We start from the raw sequence: 21,327 nt of genomic DNA, 5'->3' as shown, positions 1-21,327 counted from the left end.
AAACAATGATAATTTTTTATTTTCATTCAGTATTTGCGACCAGCTCTCCTTAAAATAAATGAATTGTGTTATCAATTGAGTTTTATGGGACTATGTTCTATTGAAAAATATCATACCTACACCCTGCAAGAATTTAAAGCTGCACAAGTTGTACGGGTAGGAGAGGTGAGAAAATTGTCTATCATTTTCAAGAGTTTTCCCTATTTTTGATACTTTGGTGCCACTAATGATATATATTCATCAATGTCTAGGTGACAGAACGCCTAGAAGAATTTCGAAACGAGGCAAAAGATGTGGTCAGAAAAGCTTGTCGAGTTGCTCTACGTGCTGCAGGATTTATTCCTGATGACTGTACACGTGAATCTTCTGAGGGTATGAAAGGGAAAGAATGCCACTGGACTGAAAGTGGTGGCTTTCTGAAATGTTAACTTGTTTTCTTTCTACTTTTCTTAAGTTTAAACTGCCGTTGTTTAGTTGCTAAGTCATGTCTGACTCTTTTACAACCCCATGGACTGTAGCCCACCAGGCTCCTCTTTCATGGGATTTCCCAAGCAAGAATACTGCAGTGGATTGCCATTTCCTTCTCCAGATCTTCCCAACCCAGAGATCAAACCCACGTCTCCTGCATTGCAGGCAGATTCTTTACCACTGAGGCACCTGGGAAGCCCTAAGTTTAAAATAATGATCCTATATTTCAGTTATCCCAAACATTGCTTGATAGATTACAAATTCATTGTATATTTTAAAGTGGGGAAAAACATGTAAATACTGAATCTTTCTTGCATTACCCCTGCTTATGTATGGTATTTCTAAACTGGTTTACAGAACCTTTCTTTCACAAGCATTTTATAGTTGACTCAGGGTCTCTCTGCTTAAATGTATGTCCAACCTATTAGTATAGACAATCTCAGGACTGGCCCCACCTGGCAGGAAGGCTAAAGGAAAATTTTATGCAGGCAGAAAAGAAGAGTAAAAGTGTTCCTAAAAACCAGATCCTATTAAAAGGGATGTTAGTAAGCTGTCTAGCATCTTTTGTTGAGTTGAAATCCTTTGATGTGGAATTTGTTTGAATAACTGGGTTATTTCCTGGCATCTGAAATATCTCATGAACCAAAGCATTTTATAAGTTTTGAATTTTACTTGTCTCTTAATCCATATTGAAAGAAATGAGATTTTTACAGAAAGATTCTTGTTACTGCCTCTTCCGTTGTTCATAGGTCATTTTAAAATGCCAGAAAGCGGAAGTCTCATTGAATTGCCTACAGGAGACGCTGAGAAAATGACGTACACAGAGCAGGCCAGCAAAAGACATCACTGCATGAGGCTGACATGGTAAATGGTTATTCTTTCTTTCAAGAAAAACTAGAGCTTCCATCCTTCTCAGGTTTCATTAAAAGTCAAAGCCTTTGGGACTTCCCTAGTGATCCACTGGTTAAGACTCCACACTCCCAATACAAAGGGTGAGGGTTTGATCTCTGGTTGGAGAACTGAGATCCCACATGCCACACAGCACAGCAAAAAAAAAAAAAAAAAAAAAAAAACAACAACTTTTAAAGTTAAAGCCTTTATCACAGGATTTGCTAGTAGTAATGAGGGATTGGGGGACCTGGTAACCTGAATGAAGGCCCCAGAAACCCACCCCTCCAGCTGCCACCCAGCAAAGCATCCAAAGAGAGTGGTGGGTATGTCCAAGGGCCAAGAACTCCTCGTTGATCTCTAAGGTTTTGTTTCCCTCTGGCCCAGTCAGGAGTATCAGGCAGATGATAGTAATAAGCCAGGCACATAGAGATTTGGAGTCTTCTCCAGTGGATCTGACAGTAAAGAATCTGCCTATAATGCAGGAGACCCGGGTTCAATACCTGGTTGGAAAGATACCCTGGAGAAAGAAGTGGTAATCCACTGCAGTATTCCTGCCTGGAGAATTCCATGGACAGAGGAGCCTGACGGGCTACAGTCTATAGGCTGCAAAGATTTGGACACAACTGAGCGACTGACACTTTGACTTTCCAGTGATCTGGAGGGCCTGCTCCACCTGTCTTGGTCCCTAAAGAATTACAGGCAGCTGTGCGGCCCCACCAAGTTCCACTGCCTTTCTAAGTCAGGTTTTGTCACCAGGAGACCAGGGAAGAAAGTCTGCCTTCCAGACTCCACCAGGACCTTCCACCTGCTTGAAGTGAAGTGAAAGTGAAAGTCGCTCAGTCATGTCCGACTCTTTGCGACCCCATGGACTATATAGTCCATGGAATTCACCAGGCCAGAATACTGGAGTGGGTAGCCTTTCCCCTCTCTAAGGGATCTTCCCAACCCAGGGATCAAACCTAGGTCTCCTGCACTGAGGGTGGATTCTTTACCAGCTGAACCACAAGGGAAGCCCAAGAACACTGGAGTGGGTAGCCTATCCCTTCTCCAGCAGATCTTCCAAACCCAGGAATCAAACCAAGGTCTTCTGCATTGCAGGCGGATGGATCCTTTACCAACTGAGCTATGATCCACCTGCTTACCCAGCTGGATTCTGCATCATTCTAAAACCTCATCACTGCAAGTAACCCTTGAAAACAAAATAATCAAATATTACCTGAAGAGTGTATGTGGCACTAGAAAACACTGATGACTGTTACTCTGTGCTCACTAACTTGGTCCAACTTTTATAGCTATTTGATTAACCTTAATTGTGTCCCAGTCCTGGTGGCTGAGATGGTAAAGAAACTGCCTGCAATGTGGGAGACCCAGGTTTGATCCCTGGGTCAGGAAGATCCCCTGGAGAAGGCAATGGCTACCCACTCCAGTATTCTTGCCTGGAGAATTCCCTGACCAGAGGAACCTGGTGGGCTACAATCCATGGAGTTGCAAAGAGTCGGACACAACTGAGCGACTAACACTTAAATGTGAGATAATTGAATAATAATGCTTGTATTGCAACAGAAAGCAGTGAAGCAGTCCCTGAGACTATTATCATAGGCTAGAGGCACCTTAGGCTCCCCTTAAGCAGAATAAAAAGTTATTCCTAGTGCCTTGCTGACTCAGTTTGCATTCTAAGCACTCAAGTAGGGAAGCATTAAATTTTCATCTTTGGTTTAGCAGTTGCTGTCCAGCAACAATTACTGAATAGCAAAGATTTCATTACCATTAGAGTGTAAGTCACAGATGTGTATTTACTAATTTCTTCTTTAAAGCATCTTAAAAAAAAACCTCTTATGGCCCCTTTGGCTAGATGAGCTATGTGCTTTTTTTCATAACTATATTTCTCACTAAATATCCTATGGAATGGCTAGAACGTCTAGCTAAATTGATGCTATATATTTGAGTATATTTGTGTTTTAGAGTGAAGAATGTCTAAGACAACTCTTCTGGACAGTAAATCCCTGATATCACAAAATAAATAGAAAGTCAAAGAGAAATTATATTTTAAAATTTAAATACTTGCTTTAGAGTCACTTTCAAAAATATGTAGTGAGTATAGAAAACTGAAGCTGTGTTTTTTTTTCTTTTCAAGTTTTATTCGTCTAAATGACTATCTAATTGAGAATACAATGCACGTCCTAACAGTAAATTCTGCTAGCTCTCTTTTGAATTACCTCACTGACAAATTAAAACGAACACCTTCAGCAGATATCATTCAGAAATGGATTACAGAAGAGAAACCTGAAGTCACTGATAAAAAGGTAAATTCAGATACAATTAAAAAAATTCACTGGGCAACATTCATTGAGAAGTGCTTGGTATACTCTATGAATTATGCTATATTTTGTGTACTGGAAAAAGTAGGAGAAATGCTTAGAGGATTTCACAGTATAAACAGTCTACTATGCACATACGGAATGGAAGAATGAAAATCAGCATATCGGCAAGTATCTAATAGCAGAGAAAACATCCATGTGCTGAATATTGCAGTCAGTCTCACAGGCATTTGTTAAAGGTTCCTCATGCGTTCACTCCATAAATATTCCTTAAGTATCTACTGTGTACCAACCCCTATGCTCAGTGTTGGGTACAGAGTGATGAAAAGCATAGACAGAATACTTGCCCCCAAGAAGCTTATAGTTCAGGGGTCATTGTGAGCATGGACTGGCAGAGAAGCAGGTAAAGTGGTATAAATGAAAGAGATAAACAATGGTTTTAGAGGCAAGAAGAAGAAACTCATGGGAGCAAACCTTGGTGCTTTCAGTGCATAACCCCTTGGGAGGATGTTGATCTTAGAAACAAAGTAATTTGAGATGTTTGAGATTAAATAGTACAAATGAATAGTAGCAATGCATTCTAGAGAGAAGACATGTTATCTGTTATCCCAATAAACTTTCCCCTAGTCGATCCTGGATTATGGCGCCATCAGTTCAGTTCAGTTGCTCTGTTGTGTCTGACTCTTTGCGACCCCATGAACTGCAGCATGCCAGGCTTCCCTGTCCGTCACCAACCCATGGAGCTTACTCAAACTCATGTCCATTGAGTTGGTGATGCCATCCAACATTTTATCCTCTGTCGTCCCCTTCTCCTCCTGCTTTCAATCTTTCCCAGCATCAGGGTCTTTTCCAGTGAGTCAGTTCTTCGTATCAGGTGGCCAAAGTATTGGAGCTTCAGCTTCAGCATTAGTCTTTCCAGTGAATATTCAGGACTGATTTCCTTTAGGATTGACTGGTTTGATCTCCTTGCAGCCCAAGGGACTCTCAAGAGTCTTCTCCAACACCACAGTTCAAAAGCATCAATTCTTTGGCGTTCAGCTTTCTTTATGGTCCAACTCTCACAGCCAGTATGAAAAGGCAAAAAGATATGAAATCTTTTAGGTGCCATACCAGGTACCTAAAAACACAGCAAAACATGTTTATCTGGTTTCATCAAGCTTCCTACCTCATATCTCTATATATCCCCAGGAAACCCAACTAAATAGTTTCAAGGGCTGGTGCTCTTTGTAATAGTTTTCATTTTCTCTAAAAGTTCAGTTTTAACTGTATATGCCTTTTCATTACTTTCCTCCCTTGTTCTTAGTTCCTTTTTTTCTCAATACTATCGCATTTTGAAAGTAACGTTTATCTTTCTAATTATAAAAGTAATATACGCTAAGTGCAGAAAATTTGAAAAACACAGAAATACACAAAGAAAAGCATTCTCTACTATACCAAAACATCTATTTCCAAGGGTAAAAAGACAATCATACTTTACTTACTGCTTTATCAGCTGCTTTTTCTACTTTGCAATATATTATGAAAAATATCCCAAGTCAATTTGTTTTTTTTTCCATATAACATTCTCACATAGAAATGTATTATACAATCTTGTAAATAGTTTCTATTGTTGATCACTTTTCCACTACTCTAAATAATGGGGCAAAGAACATCTTTGTTTATACATTTTCCATGCATCTCTGATTTTTTTCTCCTTAGAAGAAATGTCTAGATCTGGAACTGTTGGGTCAAAAGTATGTTCACTCACTAAGACTTTTGGAATTGATGCATAAATTCCCAGAAATTTTTGTGTCCATTTACAACCTTTCTAGAAATGTTCAAGAATGAACTTTTTGCTCACATGCAATCTAGATGTTAGCATTCATTTCAGTCTTTGTCTATCTGATGAATGTAGAGTTCAGTTCAGTTGAGTTCACTACTTTAAAATGTTATGTTCCTTTAACTACCACCCTTGTACAGGACAAGGGGATAGGTGTTGTGACGAGAAAAACCTGGGTGTCTGTTCTGGTCTGCCACTTATGAAGCAGTGTGTCCTGAATGAAATGTTTTACCTTCTCCAGATCCTACTTTCTCATGGGAGTAAAAATGATACCTACTAAGACCCACTACATATGGTTGGTATAGAATTTACATGAATACTCAGCTCTGTCTGGCAATCAGTAAATACTCAACAAATGTAACTGAATAAAGTATCAAGAGAAAGAGAAAGAAGAGGATGTTGACTGGCATTTCCTTTAAAAAATTTCAAATTATGATCTTGGCCCATTTTTCTATTTAAGTATATTTCTGTTTACTGTCAGTGATCATGTTATTAGTATATATTCCTTTTGACTATTTCAAGTTATTTCTATTTAAATATAATCAACCTTCCATCTGCTATATCCGTTACTGATACATTTTTCCAGTTTGTCGTTTGCCTTTCCACTTTGTTGATAGTTTTTTTATAAGGAGAAAAGTTTTACATAATTGCATAATCTTTCCATATTTGCCTTTATATTTTAATTTCTTTGAGAGACATGCCAACATTATAAAATCAGCTAATTGTATGAGTTTATGGGCCTTCTGTAATACAGAGGGTTTTTTATTTTAGACTTTGATACTTAATATCTTTATGGCCTCCTTGGTGGCTCAGAGGCGAAGAATCCAACTGCCAATCCAGGAGACTTGGGTTTGATCCCTGAGTCAGGAAGATCCCCTGGAGAAGGGAATGGCAGCCCACTCCAGTGTTCTTGCCTGGAGAATTCCATGGACAGAGGAGCCTAGAGGGCTACAGTCATTGGGGTCGCAAAGAGTCAGGCACAACTTAATGACTAACCAACAACAACTTATATCTTTATAACACTGCACATGTGCTCATTGCAGGGGCCGCCTGTGTTGGAGAAGCAGGAAGAAGATGAGTCTCTCGTTCCGATGTTTCTCACAGAACTGATTTTGACAGTCCAGTCACTGCTCTTTGAGCCTTCTTTGGAAGATTTTCTGGTATGTGTTTCCTCCCTTAACATCTGTGTATAAATAACATCTTGGAAAATGAAGCAGTTGTTCTACTGTTAAATGATTAGCAGGTTCACTATTGTCACTTCTCCAAAAGGATCGTAATAAAAAGACAGAGCACTGGTTCTGTGCACAGCATGGCTTCTACATAAAAGGTATCTGAAAGTTTAGCACGTTTTCTTTCATTTGAGACAGATTAGGGGGTTAATGGGGTATACTATCAGAAGAATATAGTCTGTATATGAATTCAGAGGACTTTGCTGGTGGCTCAGATGTTAAAGCATCTGCCTACAATATGGGAGACCTGGGTTCGATCCCTGGGTCGGGCAGATCCTCTGGAGAAGGAAATGGCAACCTACTCCAGTACTCTTGCCCAGAAAATCCCACAGAGAAGCCTGATAGGCTACAGTCCATGGGGTCGCAAAGAGTCGGACACAACTGAGCAACTTCACTCACTCACTCATAGGCATCCTTCTAATGTGAGTCCAAGAAATCACTGTTGTAAATACCATTTTGAAATCTTTTTTTAAATATGTCACATTTAAGAGGATTTTATTGTTTTTGTATCTATTTTTAATTTTTTAATTAGAGGATAATTGCTTTATAATATTGTGTTGTTTTCTTCCATGCATCCAGTTTTTGCTATGCTATGCAGTCAATTGTCACTAGTTTGGCCACTTAAATCAATAGCCGCTTATTACCTCCATCTCTGTGGGTCAGGAGTCTGGGCACCTTTAGCTCCTTCTCTGCTTCAGGGCCTCTCCAGGCTGCCCTTTGGGTGTTGTCTGGACTGAGGTTTCCTCCGAGGCTTTACTGGAGAAGGATCCACTTCCAGTTTCCCTCAAGTTGTTGTGAAAATTCATCTCTAAGCCGTGGTTCATCTTGATCTCTGAAGTCCCTGGTTTCCTGAGGGAAGTCAGCTGAGAACCATCCAGTTACAATATGTCTGTCTGCTTCTTCAAGACCAGCTGGAGAATGTCCTTTGAGAAGGGCCCAATCTCTCTTTTAAGAACTTTCACTTGATTCAATCAGGTCTACCATGGATCATCACATCCTTTCTTTTTAAAATACGTCTATTTATTTATGTATGGATATTTGGTTGCGCTGGGTCTTCATTACTGCATGCAGGCTTTCTCTAGTTGTGGTGGGCAGAGGCTACACTCTAACTGTGGTGTGTTTGCTTCCCATTACTGTGGCTTCTCTTGTTGCAGAGCACAGGCTCTAGGGCTTGCGGGCTTCAGTAGTTGGAGCACGCGGGTTCAGTGGTTGCAGCACATGGGCGTAGTTGCCTCATAGCATGTAGAATCTTCTCAGACCAGGGATTGAACCAGTATCCCTGCATTGGCAGGCAGATTCTTAACCACTGGATGATGAGGGAAGTCCCATCAGATTCTTGATTAACTCACAGTCAATTATGTCTGCAAAGTCCCTTTGTCTTTCCCTATAATGTAACCTCATCATGACTGTGGCATCCATCATGTTCACAGATACTGCCCATACCCAAGAGAAGGGGATTATACAGGGCATGTAAACCAGGGAGGGTGGATTCTGGAAGACATTTTAGAGTTCTGCTTTCCTCCTTCAGGTACAAGCACAGATTAATAGACCAATCAGAGACTATATTTCCTGTCCTTAGCTGGTGTACTGTGGTGCAAAAGCACTAGTAATCAGGATCTCTAGATTCTAGTCTTGACTTTTCAATTAGTAAGCTCTTTGACCTTGGGGAAACCACTTACGTCTCTGAGGCTCAGTACATGCATCTGTGAAATAAGGAGTTAGGTGAGTTTTAAGGTTGCTTCCTCTTCCAACAATTTTTGATTCTGTAATTTATGAGATCATCAGGCTTGTTTAGGATATTTACAAGAATGAGCAGCCTGCTGAGGTCCCTATGGTTGGACTCTCTCAGGAGTTCCCAATAAGAGAGGCACTGGATTTTCATGCCCTTTCCAGGCCAGAATATTCATAGCCTTAACATGGAAGACAGAGTACAGGAGATAACACAAGAAAGCTCTCTCCAACTAGCAGCTGGCTATTCTCCTTAAGCACCAAGGGATAGGCCTTGAAAACCTCAAGTTTTAACACTTAACTGAGTGTTAGTCAGTCATTCGTGTCCAGCTCTTTGAAGCCCCATGGACTGTAGCCTTCCAGGCTCCTCTGTCCATGGAATTCTCCAGGCAAGAATACTGGAGTGGATAGCCTTTTCTGGATCTTCCCAACCTAGGGACTGAACCTGGGTCTTCTGCATTACAGGTGGATTCTTTACCATCTGAGCCACCAGGGAAGCCCAACACGAGTATTTTTAATTCCTAGATAAGTCGTAGGCTAAGCACGTTCATATGCTCACACCACACATAAGATTTTGCTTCATGTAGCCCCAGATTAGCCAATGGCAGTATAAACAGGACTGTCAATCATGAATTTTCTATTTTTTTCTCACTCTTATTTTGCTCATTAGTCTTAGCATTTCAAACATGTATATACACATAGAGCTTCATCTAAAGGAAAAATTATATACTTAAGTCTTGACATCTGACGTTGTTCTTGCTTGGATTAAATAACTATGGTCTCCTACTACTTAATCCAAATACTTGATCCAAAAGATTATGCTGTGAAAGTGCTGCACTCAGTATGCCAGCAAATTTGGAAAACTCAGCAGGGGCCACAGGACTGGAAAAGGTCAGTTTTCATTCCAATCCCAAAGAAAAGCAATGCCAAAGAATGCTCAAATGACCACACAATTGCACTCATCTCACACACTAGTAAAGTAATGCTCAAAATTCTCCAAGCCCGGCTTCAACAATACATGAACCATGAACTTCCAGATGTTCAAGCTGGCTTTAGAAAAGGCAGAGGAACCAGAAATCAAATTGCCAGCATCCGCTGGATCACCAAAAAAGCAAGAGTTCTTATTTCTGCTTTATTGACTATGCCAAAACCTTTGACTGTGTGGATCACAATAAACTGTGGAAAATTCTGAAAGAGATGGGAATACCAGGCCACCTGACCTACTTTTTGAGAAATCTGCATGCAGGTCAGGAAGCAACAGTTAGAACTGGAAATGGAACAATAGGTTGGTTCCACATAGGAAAAGGAGTACATCAAGACTGTATACTGTCACCCTGCTTGTTTAATTTATATTCAGAGTACATCCTGAGAAATCCTGGGCTGGATGAAGCAAGCTGGAATCAAGATTGCTGGGAAAAATTATCAATAACCTCAGATATGCAAATGACACCACCCTTATGGCAGAAAGCTAAGAAGAAGTAAAGAGCCTCTTGATGAAAGTGAAAGAGGAGAGTGAAAAAGTTGGCTTAAAGCTCAACATTGAGAAAACTAAGATCATGGAATCTGGTCCCATCACTTGGGGCAAATAGATGGAGAAACAGTGTCAGACTTTATTTTTTCTGTGCTCCAAAATCACTGCAGATGGTGACTGCAGTCATGAAACTAAAAGACGCTTACTCCTTGGAAGAAAAGTTATAACCAACCTAGTCTGCTAAGTCACTTCAGTTGTGTCCGACTCTGTGCGACCCCATAGACAACAGCCCACCAGGCTCCCCTGTCCCTGGAATTCTCCAGGCAATAACACTGGAGTTGGTTGCCATTTCCTTCTCCAATGCATGAAAGTAAAAAGTCAAAGTGAAGTCACTCAGTCGTATCCGACCCTCATCGACCCCATGGACTGCAGCCTTCCAGGCTCCCCCATCCATGGGATTTTCCAGGCAAGAGTACTGGAGTGGGGTGCCATTGCCTTCTCCAAACCAACCTAGACAACATATTAAAAAGCAGAGACATTACTTTCCCAACAAAGGTCTGTCTAGTCAAGGCTGTGGTTTTTCCAGTGGTCATGTATGGATGTGAGAGTTGGACTATAAAGAAAGCTGAGCACTGAAGAATTGATGCTTTTGAAGTGTGGTGTTGGAGAAGACTCTTGAGAGTCCCTTGAACAGCAAGGCGATCCAACCGGTCCCTCCTAAAGGAAATCAGTCCTGAATATTCACTGGAAGTACTGATGTTGAAGCTGAAACTCCAATACTTCGGCCATCTGATGAGAAGAGCTGACTCATTTGAAAAGACCCTGATGCTGGGAAAGATTGAAGGCAGGAGGAGAAGGGGATGACAGGATGAGATGGTTGGATGGCATCACCGACTCAATGGACATGAGTTTGAGTAAGCTCTGGGAGTTGGTGATGGACAGGGAGACCTGGCATGCTGCAGTCCACGGGATTGCAAAGAGTCGGACATGACTGAGAGACTGAACTGAACTGAACTGAATACTTGATCTAACACACATTTTTCAGTTCTTTCCTGTTCCTGTTGTGTTTAACAGACCTCTGATTGCATATGACTCTTATTTACTGCTCCCACCTCTGGAAATAGACTCCCCCTTGGTTAAATTTCTCTTGGTTTTACTCCTGTGGCAACATCTTTTCCTTTTCAGTCCTCTATTTTGGAGCATCTTTTTTGTCTGAGCTTTGACTGCTGTGATCCTTAAAGGCTCCCTCCTCCTCACATGCTATATATTCTTCCTGGGTGCTTGTGTCTGGGCCCATTGTTCTAACTACTGCTTCTAGAATGGCATCTTTAAATGTGTATTTCCATCCAGTACTTTTCTTCTAGGCTCCAGACTTAGAGCCATCTGGAAACCTCCACAGTTAAGTCCAACTCACCAAAATAAGGGCTTCCCAGGTGGTACAGAGGTAAAGAATCCACCTGCCAATGCAGAAGACACCAGAGATGCAGGTTTCATCCCTGAGTTAGGAAGATCCTCTGGAGGGGTAACTGGCAACCTGTTCCAGTGTGCTTGCTTGAAAAATCTCATGGACAGAGGAGCCTGGCAGGCCACAGTCCAGGGGTCACAAAGAGTCAGACCCAATTAAGCGACCTAGCACACACACACCAACATTAATTAAACTTATCAACTTCTTCCAAAACTTACTTTTCCTTCTGTATTTGAATGCAAAGCAGTATCCAGATACCCAAGCCAGCAATCTAGGAGTCATCCTGTGCTAAGTCAATCAGTCGTGTCCGACTCCTGTGACCCCATGGGATGTAGCCCTCCAGGCTCCTCTGTTCATGGAATTTCCTAAGCAAGAATACTGGACTGGGTTGCTATTTCCTTCTCCAGTAGATCTTCCTCACCCAGGGTTCGAACTAGTGTCTCTGGTGTCTCCTGTACTGCAGGCAAATTCTTTACTCACTGAGCCATCAGGAAAGCCCTGATCTAGGATCTAGGAGTTATCCTAGATCCTCCCTTGCTCTTTGGGATCAAATCCTGTGTGTTGACCTTAGTTGCATCTCCCTTCAATGAGAACCCCATCCCTGCTGTGATAGTCTCTTCTACCTTCTAGTCCATTTCCACATTGCTGACTGCAAGATTATTTCATAGGCATATCTTATCATGTCACTTAAAATTAAATTTCTCCATTGTCTATAGTAGCATTTTCAAAGGATGCTCTATAAGATACTGATAGACATTCTAGGAGACGGGGTTGTAATATGCATTTACATATTAACAAATATGAAAACATCTTTTTAACAGATCCAGAGGAAAATCCCATTTAGTTTTGCTTGATCTGAGGTTTCTTCCCAAACTTATCTGACCTTGGGACCCTTTTAACTCAGGGTAGTCCATGGTCACAATCTGGGGAATGCTGGGCCACCAGCTCAGCATCACTCACAAGCCTTTCATGAGGGGTTGACTGCATCACAACTGCATTTAACCACACTGGCACTTATGCTGCAGCACAGGCCTGCTGCCCTCCTTGGGCTTCTCACATACAGTGACTTACAAGAACTCTACTTCCATCTTGTATACTTGAGAAGCTCCTGTTCATCTTTTCAAGTTTATCTCAAGAAGTACCTTTTCTTTATATAGATAGACTTTTTATTTATTATAAATTAAAAATTGATTTGTGCTCGATGAAGAGAATGTGAAAAACACAGAAAGACATTATTAGCAACATTGGTCATCCCATGTGCCACAAATAGAAATAACCTTTTAACATTTTTAGATGTTTTCTCCAATTTTGTTTTAGTATATACTGATATATACCAACAGACTTAACTGGCCATGAGATGTTACATATGCATTTTAAAATGGGATTTATACACCAGTTTCATCCTGCTCTCTCTTTTTTTTAATAAGCTTTGTAACATTATATTATAAATTTTCACATGTCATTCATTAATCAATCCTTGGAGACACCATTTTGAAAAGGTGCCTAATTTTCATATGTATAAATATACTATAACTTAACCATTCTATTTTTGAACACTAAAGTATTTCTCTAGTTAGCTTTTACTATAAGTATTGCTTCAGTGAGTGCCGTTGCACATGAATCATTGTTTACATACCTAATAGTTCTCTAAAGATAGATAGCTAGAATGGAAATTAGTGCTCAAAGAATATGAACTTTTACTGATTGCCTGCTAGTCTGCCATGTCTGACTCTGTAACCCCATGGACCATAGCCTGGCAGGTCCCTCCGACCATGGAATTCTCCAGGCAAGAATACTGGAGTGAGTTGTCATGCCCTTCTCCAAGGGATCTTCCTGACTTAGGGATCAAACTTGTGTCTCTTATGTCTCCTGCATTGGCAGACAGGTTCTTTCCCACTAACACCACTTGGCAAGCCCTGCTTCTGCTGCTGCTGCTGCTAAGTCGCTTCAGTCGTGTCCAACTCTGTGCAACCCCATAGACGGCAGCCCACCAGGCTCCCCCATTCCTGGGATTCTCCAGGCAAGAACACTGGAGTGGGTTGGCAAGCCCTAGCCACCCTTTAAACATTCCCTGATATTCTTAGGCCTATCTTGGCCTTCTTTCCCTTATGACTTTTCTGGGTCTTGTTCATATTTCAAATGAATATAATATATTCATCTTAATGTGTTGCAATTTTTTGCTTATCAGTTTCTTTCTCAATCAGAAAACATAGTTCCTAAAGACAGGGGCTGTGTCTTCTGATTTGTCATATACTTAGAGTCAATGTAGTACTTGGTATGGTTGAATGAATTATTCCTATTTATTTTAGTATTTTAGAAAATACAAAAAATTTTATAAATATACCCATATATGTATTTACATTTTTGTTTGTGCTTTTCTCTCTAACAGGATGGTATTTCAGGTGCAATTAATCATTTCCAAAACACTGTGTTATCAGTTCCTAATCTCGTGCCTGATTCATATTTTGATGCTTTTACCAGCCCTTACATTAACAACAAAATGGAAGAAAAAACTTGTGGGTTTGGTCCAAGCTTATCAGCAGTATTTGATGATGATAAGAATTTTCACACAATTATCTTCCAAATAAAGGTATGTTTTCTTTTATTAAAGCCATTTTTACAATACTTTAAATTTTTATTTAACTGAGCAACATATTTTCTTCCTGTCTTATCTTTAAATTGAATGCTACTTAATCTCTAGATGGTTAAGAGATTTTTTTAAAGTCCTAGTATATCAAAGCACTGATGATAGGAAAGAAACATAAAGGCACAAGCTATTCAAGATGGCATAACTTATAGGGGAGAAAATAAGGTTAAAAAAGGAAGAAGAGGCATTACTTGAACATTGAGTGGTACAGAAGAAATAAAGCAACTGATGAAAAGTTAAGGTCCTGCTAAACAAAAAAGAACAAAAAAATCAGAATATACGTGACTCCTCACAACCAGAAAATAAAATAATCTGCACATTGCTACACTTATAAAATAGAATGCCTTTGAATTTTAAATCTTATAAATTACTCCAAATCCATGAACTGAATTAAAAAATATATTAAATACATGGGAAGTTACCATAAGGAAAAATCAGAAAAATGAAGATTTAAGAAGCTAATGAACATTCCTTCTCTTTCCCCTCAAAGCCATGAAACAAAAGCTATACTGTAAACTCAAGTATATAGCGTCAAACACATATTCAAGCCTGAATATGTGCGAAATAACATATCAAAAATTTAAAAATTAAAATATAAATGGTATTGTTTTAAGACAAATTATCTTAGAAATGTAGACTAAATTTCATAGTGTCCAAAGGAGAATAAACTGAAACTAAAATTTAAAAGACAGGAAAACAACCAAGAGAATGAAAATAAGCTATTGTTTGTACATGTCCTCAGTTGCTCCGTTTCGTACAACTCTTTGTGACCCTATTGACTGTAGCCCACCAGGCTCCTCTGTCTATGGAATGTTCCAGGCAAGAATATTGGAGTAGGTTGCCATTTACTACTCCAGGGGATCTTCCTGACCCAAGGATAGAACCCACATCTCTTGTGTCTTCTTTATTGGCAGGAAGATTCTTTACCACTGTACAAGATATAAGAAAAAAACTGGTTAGAAAGAAAATAATCAAAGTGGAAAACAGGCAAAGAAGAAATAATATACATATAATTGAAGTCTCTGAAGAAGAAAAATAAAACAAGGGGTAGAACAAGCACATAACTATAGTCCAAGAAAAGAAACTGTAAATCTATATACAGAGTACCTTGGAAAATTTACCTAGACCAATTAACTCTGAGATACATACTCCTGAAACTACTATCTTTTAAAGAAAAAAAAAAATTCCTCCAGGTCTCAAAGCAAAATAATAACATAACATATGGAACCAGCATCAGGCTTCTCAAAAATGACATATAAAGCAAGGTGATGATGGAACAGCACTTTTTAATGAAACTCAAGGGGAAAAAGTGTGATCAAGAATTTTTATCTAGATAAGCCAGTCCTTCAAGTAGCAAGGCCATAGAAAAAGTAGTTTTAGAAAGACAATGTGCCCTAGAGAACTTGACGCTGATCTGGAGTTTTTGTGGAACAAAGATGAGTTTCATCCAACCAAGAGATATCTGGTTAAAAGACTGATCTTTCTATTTGTAGATCCACATGTAAGGAGCTTGGAAGTTGCCACTTCATCCTAACAAGTAAAAAGCTGAACACATTGATTGAACAGACTGTTAATGGGTCTGGAGGAGAGGTGAGGGCATAGGGAAAACCACAGCCCTCAAGATTGGAGAGACAGAGAAATATATACAGGGAGTCATGGTTCTGAGAGCAGAGACTCATGGGCAGAAACCTCAGTGAAAACCAGTGCCAGGACGGGAAAACCAGAACTGTAATTGGTACTTTGCTGGAGGCTCAGTGTGAACAACTCAGAGTAAAACACTCCGGGGACCCAGTTATAGGAGACTCCCACAGTATTATGAAATTTACCTGCAGGATCTCAACCAGGTTCTCACAGTAAATATTAGAAAAAGATCTCCTCATGCTTCCAACAGGGAGAGGGGAAAAGGAATCATTTGAAATATATCAGAGCACTCTGTTCTTAACAAGGCCTGCCCTTAGAGGAAATTAGTTATCCAGAGTTCAATTTGCTAGTGTATTGTCGGGTCTTTACTGACCTGAGGGAAGGGAAATATACAACTCCAGCCTACTCTAGCCATCCTGTCCCACCTAAGGAGAGATGGGGGGAAAAAAACAAGAGACATTTATGATACTCACAGTCCAGAGGCATTGGCTCACTAAAAGACGGAGACCTAATCAAAGGATGAAGGTAAAATATATCCCCTTCCCTGACACGTATCATCCTCTAACTAAGGACCTATTAACAGCCATTCCTTTTACCAAGTATATCACATCCAGTTATCAAAAAAAGTTAACAAGGCATATTAAAAAGGGAAAAAATTAGAAGACAGAGCAAGTATCAGACCCAGACATGGCAGGGGTATTGGACATATCAGACCCAGAATTTAAAGCAACTATGATTAAATAATCATACAACTATGATTAATAGTCATTGGAGAAGAAAATGGCAACCCATTCCAGTATTCTTGCCTGGAGAATCCCATGGACAGAGGAGCTTGGCAGGCCATGGTCCATGGGGTCACAGAGAGTTGGACACAACTAAAGTGACTGAGCCTGCATGCATGATTAATAGAACAACTGTGATTAATAGAATGGGAAAGACTAGAGATCTCTTCAAGAAAGAGATACCAAGGGAACATTTCATGCAAAGAAGGGCACAATAAAGGACAGACATGGAATGGACCTAACAGAAGCAGAAGATATTAAGAATAGGTGGCAACAATACACAGAAGAACTGTACAAAGAAGATCTTCATGACCCAGATAACCACGATAGTATGATCATTCACCTAGAGCCAGACATCCTGGAATGGAAAGTGAAGTGGGCCTTAGGAAGCATCACTACAAACAAAGCTAGTGGAGGTGACAGAATTCCAGTTGAGCTCTTTCAAATCCTAAAAGATGATGCTGTGAAAATGCTGCACTCAATATGCCAGCAAATTTGGAAAACTCAGCAGTGGCCACAGGACTGGAAAAGGTCAGTTTTCATTCCAATCCTAAAGAAAGGCAATGCCAAAGTATGCTCAAATGACCGCACAATTGCACTCTAGTGCACTTTTAAATCTCACACACTAGTAAAGTAGTGCTCAAAATTCTCCACGCCAGGCTTCAACAGTATGTGAACCATGAACTTCCAGATGTTCAAGCTGGATTTAGAAAAGACAGAGGAACCAGAGGTCAAATTGCCAACATTCATTGGATCATCGAAAAAGCAAGAGAGCTCCAGAAAAAACATTTACTTCTGCTTTATTGACTCTGCCACAGCCTTTGACTGTGTGGATCACAATAAACTGTGGAAAATTCTGAAAGAGATAGGAATACCAGACCACCTGACCTGCCTTCTGAGAAATCTGTATGCAGGTTAAGAAGCAACAGTTAGAACTGGACATGGAACAACAGACTGGTTCCAAATCAGAAAAGGAGTACATCAAGGCTGTATACTGTCACCCTGCTTATTTAACTTCTATGCAGAGTACATCATGAGAAATGCTGGGCTGGATGAAGCACAAGCTGGAATCAAGATTGCCATGGAAAATATCAATAACCTCAAATATGCAAATGACACCACCCTTATGGCAGAAAGTGAAGAAGAACTAAAGAGCCTCTTGATGAAAGTGAAAGAGGAGAGTGAAAAAAGTTGGCTTAAAGCTCAACATTCAGAAAACTAAGATCATGGCATCTGGTCCCATCACTTCATGGCAAATAGATGGGGAGACAATGGAAACAGTGAGAGACTTTATTTTGGGGGGCTCCAAAATCACTTCAGATGGTGACTGCAGCCATGAAATTAAAAGACGCTTGCTCCTTGGAAGAAATGCTATGACTAACCTAGACAGCATATTGAAAAGCAGAGACATTACTTTGCCAACAAAGATCCATCTAGTCAAAGCTGTGGTTTTTCCAGTGAGAGGAGAAGGGGATGACAGAGGATAAGATAATTGGATGGCATCATTGACTGGATGGACGTGAGTTTGAGCAAGCTCCAGAAGTTGGTGATGGACAGGGAATCTTGGCATGCTGCAGTCCATGGGGTCACAAAGGGTTGGACATGACTGAGTGAACTGAACTGAACTGATGATTAATATGCTGAGGGCTCTAACAGATAAGACACACAGCATGCAAGAACAAATGGGCTGTGTAAGACAAAGAATTCAGAGAGATAAAATATGGAGTAGTGTTCAATATTGTAGAGGCAAATGTAACCATAAGAAAGCAAGACTTGTGGTCCCATGAGTCAGGGCTATAAATCTCTACGGACAGAATAGTACAGGAAACGCAAAAGGCAAAGAGATGCAATGAGACATAATTGGTACATAAACAAAATTACTGTGAACAGAAGTCTTTAACATGGAGCTTTCATTAGAAGACAGATCAAGTAGGAAAAATGTAAATTAGGATATAGAATTCTTAACTAACATAATAGTGATAAATAATAAGGAAATAACCATTGAAACAGAAGAAAAGAGGGATTTTTATCCAAGTAAAAATTTACTTATCTAAATAAATATGAAAACCTTGCAGACATTTATCCAAATAAATTTGAAAACTTAGATTAAATGGATAGTATTTTTAGGGAAACATAGGTATCTAAATTAACAGCACTGGAAATAGAAAGCTTACCAATATCCACAGAAACACAGGAAGTTACTAAAGAAATACCTTGTAAAAAGCACCAGGCTCAAATTGGTTCACAGGGGAACTCACCAAAGACCATATATTCACAAAATACCATATATAAAGAGATCGACTCACCAAAGGCCATATATTCACAGTATCACATAAATTGTTCCAGAATACTGAAAATGCCTGGTGGAAAAATCTCCATTTGTAATAGCAACAAAGCAGGTAATATATTTAGGAATAAACCTAGTAAGAAATACTAAAAAAACCTATATAAGAATATCTTTTAAGTTTTCTTAAACGCTTCTGGAAGACATAAAAATAGATAAATGTTCTTAGATGGAATGACTCAACATAATAAAGGCTTCTGTTCTCCCTAGGTTAATTTATAAATGTAATACAAATGCCAGTAAAATAATAATACTAATAAACTTATTGTAGAGCATGTTAGGTTTATAGTAAAGCCTATAAGGAATAATAGACATCCATGGAAGCTAGGAAAACCCTAAAAAAGAAAAGCTATTTGGGGTACTATTCTAGCCAAGTATTAAATATAAACTCTATAATTAAAAGATTGTGGTATTGGCACATGCATAGTTATCAGTCCAGTGAAATGGAATAAAAAGCCCAGAAATCACCTAAGTAACATGAAAATTTATTAACTATGGAGTGATTTCCAGGATATACTGTTAGGTGGAAAAATCAAATTAGACAAGAATATCTATAGTGTGCTACTTTTATGTCAGAAAATAGGGAGAAGGAAGAGATAAACCAGAAACTAAGGAAATTGTTTCCCTAGAGAAGACAGTGGGAATGGTGTAGACAGGATGGTGGGTTTGGAGTAGAAAAAATGAGAAGATTCGCACGTAGTTCTGAGCATACCTTTTAATATAGTCCAGTATAGTTCTTTAAAAATCTATATGCTTCCCTAGTGATAAAGAATCCATCTGCCAATGCAGGAGACGTAGGTTCGATCCCTGGCTCAGGAAGATCCCCTGGACAAGGAAATGGCACCCTACTCCAGTATTCTTGCCTGGGAAGTCCCATGGACAGAGGAGCCATGCAGGCTACAATCAGTGAGGTCACGAAAGAGTGGGACCTAGCTTAGTGTCTAAACAACAATAGGAAAGCTATGAGAATGAGGAAACAAAATCTTAAAATAGAATGCATTAAAAAACAAATGAACTATTCTATATTTCAAATGAATAACCACACTGTGAGGAAGGGAAAAACACTAACACAAGTAATTTTTAAATACAGTGTTTTCTCATTATCAGAGAAATGCAAATCAAAACCACAATGAGGTATCATTTCATGCCAGTCAGAATGGCTGTGATCCAAAAGTCTACAAGCAATAAATGCTGGAGAGGGTGTGGAGAAAAGGGAACCCTCTTACACTGTTAGTGGGAATGCAGACTAGTAGAGCCACTATGGAGACCAGTGTGGAGATTCCTTAAAAACTGGAAATAGAACTGCCATGCTGCTGCTGCTGCTGCTGCTGCTCCGCTTCAGTCATGTCCGACTCCGCACGACCCCATAGACGGCAGCCCACCAGGCTCCCCCGTCCCTGGGATTCTCCAGGCAAGAACACTGGAGTGGGTTGCCATTTCCTTCTCCAATGCATGAAAGTGAAAAGTGAAAGTGAAGTCGCTCAGTCGTGTCCGACTCTAGCGACCCCATGGACTGCAGCCTACCAGGCTCCTCCATCCATGGGATTTTCTAGTCAAGAGTACTGGAGTGGGGTGCCATTATGACCCAGCAATCCCACTGCTGGGCATACACACTGAGGAAACCAGAATTGAAAGAGACATGTGTACCCCAATGTTCATCACAGCACTGTTTATAAGAGCCAGGACATGGAAGCAACCTAGATGTCCATCAGCAGATGAATGGATAAGAAAGCTGTGGTACATATACACAATGGAATATTACTCAACCATTAAAAAGAATACATTTGAATCAGTTCTAATGAGGTGGATGAAACTGGAACCTATTATACAGAGTGAAGTAAGCCAGAAAGAAAAACACCAATACAGTACACTAACACATATATATGGAATTTAGAAAGAAGGTAACAATAATCCTGTATGCAAGACAGCAAAAGAGATACAGATATATTAAACAGTCTTTTGGACTCTGTAGGAGAGGGCGAGGGTGGGAAGATATGGGAAAATGGCATTGAAACATGTAAAATATCATATGTGAAACGAATCGCCAGTCCAGGTTTGATGCAGGATACAGGGTGCTCGGGGCTGGTGCACTGGGATGACCCGGAGGGATGGGATGGGGAGGAAAGTGGGAGCGGGGTTCAAGATGGGAAACACATGTACACTCATGGCAGATTCAAGTCAATGTATGGCAAAACCAATACAGTATTATAAAGTAAAATAAATAAATAAATTTTTTTAAAGTAAATTAATAAATTAAATCAAGGTCTTAAAAATAAATAAATAAATAAATACAGTGTTTTGCCTATATACCCTTAAGCTAAAGATCACTGTAATTATAACAAATATTAGGTTCCAGTTAGTTTGTTTTTCACAGTGGTATTAGTGCATTAGCAATTCTGAAATGACTTTCTGTGTATTCTGTAGTTTAGCAAACAACTAAATATATTGTGGATAATGAAATGAGGTTACTCATCCTCAGAAAGGGGAGTACAAATATGGAAGAGAAAAGGCCAGAATGGTGTTA

At 39.7% G+C, this 21,327-nt stretch overlaps 1 protein-coding gene across 1 annotated transcript in view; it reads left to right on the top strand.

Moving 5' to 3' along the window:
• DNAH6 (dynein axonemal heavy chain 6) overlaps window positions 1–21,327 on the top strand; it is a 279,376-nt gene that overhangs the window by 34,967 nt on the left and 223,082 nt on the right. Inside the window, exons 6-11 of the mRNA XM_006055830.4 lie at window positions 31–165; window positions 252–372; window positions 1,218–1,332; window positions 3,494–3,662; window positions 6,540–6,656; window positions 13,779–13,979. Coding sequence (XP_006055892.4) covers window positions 31–165; window positions 252–372; window positions 1,218–1,332; window positions 3,494–3,662; window positions 6,540–6,656; window positions 13,779–13,979 — 858 coding nt within the window. The remainder of the gene's footprint in view (window positions 1–30; window positions 166–251; window positions 373–1,217; window positions 1,333–3,493; window positions 3,663–6,539; window positions 6,657–13,778; window positions 13,980–21,327) is intronic.

Source organism: Bubalus bubalis, chromosome 12, assembly GCF_019923935.1.
Source record: "Bubalus bubalis isolate 160015118507 breed Murrah chromosome 12, NDDB_SH_1, whole genome shotgun sequence".
NCBI classification, from domain to species: domain Eukaryota; kingdom Metazoa; phylum Chordata; class Mammalia; order Artiodactyla; family Bovidae; genus Bubalus; species Bubalus bubalis.
Note: the sequence above shows the minus strand (reverse complement) of the source record. Positions and strands in the feature narration are given on the sequence as shown.